General features: G+C 47.3%; 1 protein-coding gene across 1 annotated transcript in view; it reads left to right on the plus strand.

Annotated features, from left to right (window-relative positions):
* The window catches only part of P4HA3 (prolyl 4-hydroxylase subunit alpha 3), a 32129-nt gene that overhangs the window by 12585 nt on the left and 9269 nt on the right, over positions 1 to 10275 (plus strand). The window contains exons 5-9 of the mRNA XM_006777970.2: positions 4 to 40; positions 1980 to 2143; positions 2386 to 2562; positions 7548 to 7612; positions 9771 to 9930. Coding sequence (XP_006778033.1) covers positions 4 to 40; positions 1980 to 2143; positions 2386 to 2562; positions 7548 to 7612; positions 9771 to 9930 — 603 coding nt within the window. The remainder of the gene's footprint in view (positions 1 to 3; positions 41 to 1979; positions 2144 to 2385; positions 2563 to 7547; positions 7613 to 9770; positions 9931 to 10275) is intronic.

The raw sequence follows: 10275 nt of genomic DNA on the forward strand, positions 1-10275 counted from the left end.
TCATTTGCCCTCAGCCTCTCCCAGGAGTTTCTTCGCTACAGTACGTAATGATAAAAGATAAGCCACAGGTCTGAGTTGCTGTAAATCCCTTTGCTCTTGGCCTTTAATCTCTGCAAGTGGAATACAGCTATCTATTTTTATTTTTCTAATTTCATAATCTAAGTTACATTTCTAATTTTGGATTGAATCTGATTGATGCATTGGGAGTGTGAGTGTGGGGGGAGGTTGAGTTGGAAAATGCTAAGAAGATACTAATCTGTCCTTTCCTCCTCCACCCCCAAACAGTTATATATTAATATTTATTCAGTGGGGAACAGGTCCTGGTTTGGGAGCCAGCTTCTTGAGGGTCATCGAAAGACTCAGGCTTGGGAAGTAGACCTGGGAACTAGTGAACTCAAGGGGAGCTGTGTGTGCAAGGAGAGTGACTCAGCAGGATTATTCACATCTACAAAGAGATAGCAGTTCTTCCTTTAAACCAGGGCTCACTTTGCTATGCAAGCATCCTGCCCAGTTAGCACAGAATGGAGCTTGGACCCTCACCAGAGTTGAACAAGAGAGAAACTTTCTAGCTTAGCTTTCTGCTTGGATATTTTTGTGTACAATTTTGGTAGCAGATGGCTTCCCAGATTTTCCTTTAGTAAGATATTTAGATTCTAAAGAAAGATACATAATGAATATAATGTTATAAAACATTATAGTTATAAAATATTAATGTTATAAAATGTAATAGTTATAAAATATTTCATGTAGGACTTTACAGTGGTTTTTTTAATCTATCACTTTTGAATGAATCCACTTAGTAATGTCATTCTATTCTGATAATTTGACAAACCGGTAGGATAAGGAAGTAGCCGTATAGTCTGGAAACACATGGGCAATTAGTGGTGCAGGCAGAATGAGAACCCAATGTTCCTTTATTTTTGTGCTTGATGTGGTAAAGTCTCTGCCTGTCCCAGAGAGCTCACATTGTGCACTGTTATAGGTGGATCAGCAGGACACAGTAAATTGAGATTCCCAGTTCCGTTTCTGGCTTTGCAATATTTTCATTGGTGTTTTGGGTTCATCATTTCCATTCTTCAGAATTCCATCTCTCCTCTTATGGAAAAAAAAAAAAAAAGGTGGTAATTTCTGTCCCCTCCTCCCCTCCTTTGTCAGGGTGGAGGTGGCGGTTAGAAGCACACCGAGCTCCACAGAGAAAGATGCTTTGGAAGCATTAGAGCAATTTAGCACCTTCTTCTGAGAATCATAGACAGAGGCTAGAAGGCCAGGGGTAGTTGCCAACTCGCAGGGCATCTTGCAGCCAAAGTGGGCACAAATAGGACACAAGACCCCACAGGAACTCGGGCTAGAACTAAAGCTAGAACCCCCAGGTCCCAGACTGCTTTGCTCTGTGTCTAGGCCGTTTAGGAATTCTGCAGGAGCTGGAAGAGTCAGGAATTAATCAGCTTCCAGTTCTCCAGGAGGAATAGGCCAGGCCTCTGCTATAGGGTTTGGCTCTCAACTTCTCTTTCATAGCACTCACTTGTCATGTTTCATTGTAACTACTTAATGTCTCTTCCCCATTAGACTGTAAACTCTAGGAAGTTAGCGCTAGCACAGTACCTGTGTATAGCAGATGTTTGCTGAAGATTTACTGAATCGATGACTAAATGAACGAATGAAAGGATGAAGATTATTCCCTAGGCAAAAAAAATTGACCATGCCCTGTCCTAGAGCTGCCGTCCTGATGATCCCTTGTCTATGAGTGTTAAGTACCACTTTCCTTTCCAAAGGCCTTTACACCTTCAGATCTATCAGGCCCAATTCAATCTTCTTAAAATACTTGGTACTCTTCTGGGAGTGCGGGCCCCCGGGGACACAGGCATTACCAAGGTGTGCCGGTGCTGGTCGCAGTGACAGTGAAGCCGTGGGACACCGTGGCAGCACTCCCGGGCCCACTGCTTGTCAACCTGCATTATCCCTGCTCTGCTCTCTCCCAGGCCCGGATAATAAGAGGATGGCCAGGAATGTCTTGAAATATGAAAAGCTCCTGGCAGAGAGCGCCAACCAGGCCGTCACGGAGGCTGTCATCCAGAGGCCCAATGTGCCCCACCTGCAGACCAGAGCCACCTATGAGGGGTTGTGTCAGACCCTGGGCTCCCAGGTAGGATTTTTCAGAGAAAGAGAAAAGGGGAACCGCTTGGCTATCGAGAGAGTAGAATGGGGCAATGTGAGGGAAAAGGCTAGAAAAATTCAGTTTAAGAAAAAACAACAACACTCACTTGACAGCATCAGTGACCGCATCCGGAATCGCCCACAGTCCACTGTTTTTATGTGTCGTTCCCCCAAATTCGTGCCAGCTCCTAGACCCTTTCCCCATATGCCGACTCCAGCCTTTCCTTCCAGCCTACTCACTACCAGATCCCGAGCCTCCACTGCTCCTACGAGACCAATTCCAGTCCCTACCTGCTGCTGCAGCCCGTCCGGAAGGAGGTCATCCACCTGGAGCCCGATGTTGTTCTCTACCATGACTTCGTCAGTGACTTGGAGGCTCAGAAAATTAGAGGGCTGGCAGAACCGTGGGTGAGTGTCCCCAACGCTTGCCAAGAACTTCCTTCTGTGCCTTCACAGGCCTGGAGCTCAGGAGTGTGAGAACAGACAGCCTGAGCAGCTACACCTGTCAAAAAAATACAACTGATCAATGGTGCAAAAATATCCCAGTAGTGGTTGCCTCTGGAGGGAGGGGATTGGCTGGGGAAAGGTTCAAGGGATTTTCTGGGGTGTTGAAATGTGCTCTCAGTATCTTCTTAGGGATATGGAGTCCACAGCTATAGGCATTTGTCAAAGCTCACCAAATAGTATACTCCAGTTCTGTGTGTTTCATTGTATATCAATTTAGAAAAAAAAAAAGGTATCCTCCCAAAATGTCCATCATTCTATGTAATTGGTAAAAGAAAAAAGGGGTGAAATGACAGGGTCAAGAGTGATATCCTGGTCCAGATCTACAGACTGACAGAGTGGAGAGATGATCCAGGTCAGCTTTATTATTTTGTTAAGGGGGAAACAGGCCCAGAGAAGAGAAGGGACCTGATTAAGGTCCCCCCTGAAGCTAGAGCCAGAACAGGAACTGAGAGGGGCGGTGATGGTCACGCGGCTCGCCCCCCGCCTGGCACCAGTTCTCTCAGGCTAAGTTACATTCGCCAGCAAGCAGACTGACATCTCCGGGACAGCAGACCAGTCTGCCTCTCTCTCCCCTTACATGTCAGTGGTGGGCTGGCTGAGCTCCGCCCCGCTGTCTTCACTCAGACCCAGCCTGCAGAGCAGCCTCTGTTTGGGACATTGCCAGTCTCCTGGGAGAGGAAACAGACCGAGATGGCAGACTACTAGCTGGCTCTTAGAGCTTCTGCTTGGGCGTGTCAGACGTTCCTTCTGTTCACATTTCGTTGGTGAAAGCAGCGCTGAGAGAGAGAATATTGGAGTCTCCCACGGGGAAGGCACTGCACGTCGCTGTGCCAAGCTCGACGTCGGTGTAGAGGGGACGTTTAGTTGTTGCCCAGAAAAATGTGGCAAATATTTAGGGAAATTATAATACAGTCTCCATCTCCACTCTAACATGTTGTGCCTTTTTACAAACGGCCCATGACCTGACTCAGCAGTACTCACATGAGGGTGCCCGTCGTGGTGTGCTGTTCACGCAGCACCCGTTACTCACTAGTCGGGAGACGGAGCCTACTGTGTGCCCACACGCTGACACGCCGACAGGCTGACACGCTGCAGGGGGCTGGCTCCCGCAGAGAGGTGAAGTATGGGTCCTTCCCCTTTAGGGACGCGCTGCATAACGGGGAAATAGAGATCTACAATATACTGTGCTGTGTGCTGTCGGAGAGGTGTGTGCAGGGAGCTGTGTGATGGCAACATAGGAAGCGAACCTCCCGCTGAGGGAAAGGCAGTTGGGTGAGGAGTAGCTGAGGGAAGAGGAAGAAACAGAGAGGGCTTCCCCGTGGACGTGAAATTCATCACAGTGACCAGATGGCAGAGCATATTCCAAAGACAAAGCAGTCTGTGCAAAGACCTGAGGTGCAGTGTGTTCAGGGAGTGGGGGAAGCTCCGTGGCTGGTGTGGTGGAAGTGAGGCTGCCCACGGAGGCAGCATCAGAGGCTATAAAGACCACGGGGATGTGGATTCTATCCCGGAGGCAGGGGGAGAGCTGTCAGACAGGAGGGTGGCGAGATCGGGACTGCAGATTGTAAGGAGGATTCTGACGGCAGGCATGGACTGGAGGGGAGAAGAGCAGCGATAATCATTTCACCTACAAGCCCATCCAGTGAAGTATAGAATCTTTGTAGAGAAGGTGTTTGAGATGACTAAGCTCCACCGGGGAGCTGAGTGATGTATTTTCAGTAGCTTTGGCTTCTCAGGGAGCCAGCAGGAGCAGTTGGCCAGCAGCTACTTTTTCCTGAGAACAGCTCTGTTGCCGTAGTAACAGGACAGAAGGCTCATCCGGAGATAGGCACTTAATCCCTCATGGCCAGGTCATCTATGTAGCTTGCCAAACCTTGCCACACTCCCTGTCCCCCAGAAGTGTCTTGCTGGGTGGCTGATCCCTGTCTGGTCTTTGGTTTTGCCAGCAATAAGCCCTGTTTGTGTGGTGGCGGCTGCCCCACGGGAGCTGAGCACAGACGCCTCAGAGGCTTGTGTTGAGTTTATCTGCTTCCTAGTCACTGTACCTTTACCAAAGAATGCTCTCGCTTCCCCCTATACCTCCCCCATCACACACACACACACAAACACATCCACATTCTAACCAAACTTAAAGGCTCGGTTGAAACCCCTCACCTCCATTGACCCACTGAGCCCTGACCACTTTCATTAGTTCTTTCAATAGAAACATTTTTTCAGAGTACTTTTGTGGGGGCAACATACCATAATCTCTCCCTCTTCTGAACTGAAAGCTTTGCCACTAGTTGTTTGGTACTTTCCCTTTTTCTGCCATTTATATGTTGTCTGGTATCACTAAAAGTTTCATGAGTGAGCATCCTGTCCCCCCAATGAGACTGTCAACTAGCTGGGATCATACATTGTCCTTCTTGAAATGCCTCGCCCTGTATCATACAGGTTGCAACCAAAGTGACCTTTAAAAGGTTGAATCTGACCATGATAAGCCCTTGCTTAAACTCTCTAATGGGTTACTTTTGCTTTTGAATGATTACCAGCACCTTGGCCTGGCTGCTGCCAACCCCTTCTGTAGCATGCCCCCCTTGCACGCTACTCCCCAACTGCACTGAACTTGCAACCCCAGGCAGGGGTCATACTCTCACCAGCCTCCACACACACTCTGCTTTCTGCCTGAAACGCTCTTGCCTTGGCTTCTTTTCACCTGCACGATTCCTGTTGCCTTTGGGGGCATCCTGGGAAGCCTTTCTGTCCCCATAAGAATGGCCCAGATGCTCCTTCTCAGTATTTCCATAGCATCCTGTACTTGCCCCTGAGGGCACCATTGCGTGACTTACATCTGGTTTCATATGTTGTATTTCCAACGCCTAGCAGTGTTTTGCACAGAGAACAACTAATAAATATTTGTCCCCTAAGATGAATGATTTGTAGATGTACAATAAGTAATCGTTAAAGGAACGCAGTGCAAAGTGATTCCTTAATAGTGGGGGTGGGAAAGCAGAGATTCTCTAGGATTTTTTTTTTTTTAATCACTGCTGTTGCCCTAAAAGAACAGGAGGGCACATCTCTCCTCTTCAATGAACAACTTCAGAGAGGATGCTGGGAACAACTGGTGGGGGATTAGGTAGAGCAGTGGTTCTCAACCTTCTGGCCCTTTAAATACAGCTCCTCATGTTGTGACCCAACCGTAAAATTATTTTCGTTGCTACTTCATAACTGTAATGTTGCTACTGTTATGAATCGTAATGTAAATATCTGCTATGCAGGATGGTCTTAGGCGACCCCTGTGAAAGGGTCGTTCGACTGCCAAAGGGGTCGCGACCCACAGGTTGAGAACTGCTGAGGTAGAGGCACTATCCATCACCCACTGACTTCCTGCATCCTGATATTGACAGGAACTCCCAAGCATGTCTCGTTCCCATGCTGCAGTTTGTGGCTGGGGAAACGGGTCCAAGGAAAGGAAGAGGCTTTTCCAAGGGCATCCACCTGGTTTAAGAGCAGGAACAATAACATAGAAGCCTCCGGGAAGGAATAGGGTTTTTGTCTTGTGCAGGTCATTGCCCCGAGTTCTGCTCTGACTGCACGTAAAGTGCCAGGGCTGGGCCTTTAGACAGCACTCTGCTCATCTCCCCAGTACTGAGCACCCACTCCCTGCCAGGCCCTCTCTGGGCCCTGGGGGTATAGCACCGACAGGAGACCAAGTCCTTGCCCTCATGAAGCTGACATTCTGATGACAGATGCAGAAGAAAATGCATCATCATAAAAATAAACATTTTTCTTTCTATCTCTGGTACAGTGCTTTTGCAATTAGAACCCCCTTTATTTGAAAATAATGTTGCCCTGGCTGGTCTGTGTGGCTCAGTTGGAGCCTAGTACCATACACCAAAAGTGGTAGGTTTGATTTCCAGGCAGGGCACATATTCAGGTTGTGGGTTCGATCCCCATATCACATCACATCAATGTTTCTCTCTCTCTCTCTCTCTCACTTTCAAAATCAGCATAAAACATAATGTAGCCATAGCTGGTTTGGCTCAGTGGATAAAGTGTTGGCCCATGGACTGAAGGGTCCCAGGTTTGATTCCAGTCAAGGGCACATACCTCTTGCAGGCTCCTCCCTGGCCCTGATAGGGAGAGAGGGGGGCTCATTCAGGAAGCAACTAATCAGTGTGTCTCTCTCACATCAATGTTTCTTGCTCTCTCTCCATCTCTCCCCTTCCCTCCCTTCCACGGTCTCTAAAAATCAATGGAAAATTATCCTCAGGTGAGTATTAACAAAAAATAAAAATAAATAATGTAAATTTTATGTCCAAACATTCAGTTAAATTAGTGACTTCAAACCTGTATGGTCCCCACTCCCCCGAGTCAGGGCAGTTGTAGCAAACAGATTTTGGTTCCCTGTAAGGAAGGGCCTTTATTAGAGTTGTTCGGAAGGAATAGGCTGCTGCTGAAGGTAGAAAGTTTCCTTCTACTAGAGGTGTTCATTTAATTCAACAAACAGGAAGTGCTTACCGTCGGGCAGGCCCTGTGCCAGACATTGGGATACAAATTGGAATGAGAAACAGTTCTTTTTCTTACAGAACTCACAGCCGTGTGGATGCAAAAGGGATTAGACTATCACTGTGTTTCCGTTCAACAGACCTTTATTGGGTGCTTATTGTCTACCAGACTCAGTGTTAAAGATTATTTCAGCTCTGAGATTTTTGTCACTTCTTATTTTCAAGATCGGTAGCTATTCCTAAATTAGTATCCTGTGCAAAAATATCCTTTAATTGGGAGGAACTGGTGATTGTTAAGTTTATGCTTGGGGCTGGGGGGAGAGCATGTCAATGGAAATGACGGAGCTCTTCCCTCTGCATCATAAGCACTTGGACTTTCTCTTATGTTCTTCCCGTCAGCTGCAGAGATCTGTGGTGGCGTCCGGTGAAAAGCAGTTACCCGTGGAGTACCGCATTAGCAAAAGGTAAGAGGGTCCTTCCTTGTCGGGACCTCTGGCCATACCTGCCGCCTGCCTTCTGGCCAGCGGCTCAGCTGATGAAGGCCAGCAGCAGCCCTTCGGTGCCATTGGAGATGCTGCCGGGAGAACCTCTAGTTGGTGTTGATACCTGTACGTTCTTGTTGAGCAGGAGACATGGCCCCTCCCCTGCCCCAAAGGCCTCTCACAGGTCGTTATATGGTCCGAGGACTTAACTAGGAGCCGTAGGGAAACACTTGAAAAAGCTCCTTTGCCCTAACCAAAAAAATAAGTGTGTAGTTAGTTGCTCTAACCAGGATTGCTTTTCCAGAGAATACGGTCCCGTCCCTCTTTGTAATTTGACTTTCCAAGATTCCATTCCCACCTCCTGACTCATATTCGAAGCATGACTTGCCAGCGTTCAGGCAGGAAGGATGACTGGGATCTCTGGACATGAAGGCTTCGCTAGAGGGGCAGATTCAGCTGCCAGAGCCCAGCCGATCCCCTCATCCCACCCCTGTCCCCCCACCCCCACTGCAGCGCCTTGTTTATACTTTAAGGACAAGACTGATGATACAGTAAGAGGGTCCCCATCGCAGCCATGGAGATGAGATGACACATCCTTGGGGAGAGGCCAGACCTCAGGCTGGGTGGATAGTTTTTGCTGTCTGGGAAGTGAGGTGAGGGATTGGGTCTGGTCCCTTTAGGAATCTTTCACATTAGGAATTATCCTCTAAGCTTTGGAAGACACATATGACCTCAGCTTCATTGCTTTTCTAACCTTTCTGACATTCCGGTGTCAACGAGAAAATTAATCTTTAGGGCAGTAGGTCTTCTCTTTACTTTTCAGGTAAAGAAACTGAGGTGCTCGTTACCTCTTCTTCCTTCCCATCCCTCTGCCTCCCTTGGAACTCGGGTTCTGTCCTCACAACGTCACTGTAACTGGTCTCTCAAAGGTCACCATTGAACTCCTGTTTGCCAAGTCATTTTCCTCCCACAAACTTCACTGACCATCCATTACCCACAAAGTGAAGACCAGGTTTCTGAACACGGTGTCCATCTTGTTCTCCAACATGCCCTAAGCCTGTTGGTTCAGCATTGTCTCATATTGTTTTCACTTCTGTACACTCTATTGTCACCCCTCCATGTCTGTACTTACGCTGTTTCTTCATCCTGGAATACCCCTATGTCTTTTCTATCTCTTAACTTTTATGCACCCTTTAAAATTTGGCCTGCTTGTCACCATCTCACCGCAGTGCCCTAGTCAGAATGATGTCTTCTTCCTCTACGCTCCCCAGCACTTTACTGTAAAGACTGGTCCTCATTTTTTCACTCTACCTTGATCTGTACTCAGTTACACTTGTGTATCTTCTCTCATGAGCTTTTTGGTGCAACAGCTTTGTCTTGAGTATCTTTTAAACCTAAGAGCACATAGCACAGTACTTCCCTTGCACTCACTTCCTTGGGACCTACATTCTGATCCCAAATCCTCCACTTTATCAGAACCTCAACAAGACATTCAGGAAAAGAGACTGAACTTTGCTCTTTAGCCTTTGACCTATCCTGGTTTGTCTTGGAGTGGGACAGAAGAGCAGAGATTGTTCTGGGTTTTACTGCAATCACTCACATGCAGCTTACAAATCATCTTCTTATGCATTGACTCTCACAATCTTCCTAAGTTTATGAAGTAGATATTATCATCATCCCCATTATATAGATGAGTACAGTGAGCCTTAGAGAGGTTAAAGGTTAAGTGCCTGACATAAGGTCACACAGAGGATCAGGGACTGCCCTTACTACTTCGAATCCAAAGCTTTTCCCATTGCATGCAGCTGTTGACATGTCTCTGAAACATAGCAGTTTTAAAGGCAGGGTTTTGTCTTTTTCCTCTTTGTATCCCAGCTCCTCATGCTTTGAGCATTCTTCAACCTTCACAGCACCACAGGGACTGGCATTCAGTGTTTGTTGAATGAATGAATGTGTGGATGTTGAGGTGGAGCATAATAGACTCAGCATGAGGAGCAAGTAGGTAATTAGGCATCTACATCTATCTTCCTGTCTTCCTTCCTCCTGCAGTTGACATCTCTCATTCATTCATTCACAGATATTTACTACTAATAGCTTCTGGCATAAGATCAGTAATGCTCCAACCTGTGGTTTGTTTTAGTGCCTGGCTGAAGGACACCGTTGACCCAGTGCTGGTCACCCTTGACCATCGCATTGCTGCCCTCACAGGCCTTGATGTCCAGCCTCCCTACGCCGAGTATCTCCAGGTGGTGAACTATGGAATCGGAGGGCACTATGAGCCTCACTTTGACCATGCTACGGTAACTACGGGCTCAGTGACCATCTCCTGGGGTGGAGAACCAAAGTGTCATTTATTTCTCTGAGGCAGCGCTCTTACAGGACTCCCATGGAAAACTAAGTGAAGGTTCTTGTTCCAGGAAGATCTGAAAGCCTTGGTTTCAGGCTCATTTCTGGTAACCCATTTTCTTATATCCAACATCCACCTCTCCATCATTTGCTAGTGGGGAGAAGAATGTGGCCTGTCAGTCTTCTATCTTGCTTCACTCGAGCACTTTCCAGGGAAGATTGTCCTTCCTCCAATCACTCTCTTTATCTACATATTTTATGATTCTATTTATTTTTTTTATTTTGAAAAGGCAAAACTA

The sequence above is a fragment of the Myotis davidii genome, unplaced genomic scaffold (assembly GCF_000327345.1).
Source record: "Myotis davidii unplaced genomic scaffold, ASM32734v1 scaffold169, whole genome shotgun sequence".
NCBI classification, from domain to species: domain Eukaryota; kingdom Metazoa; phylum Chordata; class Mammalia; order Chiroptera; family Vespertilionidae; genus Myotis; species Myotis davidii.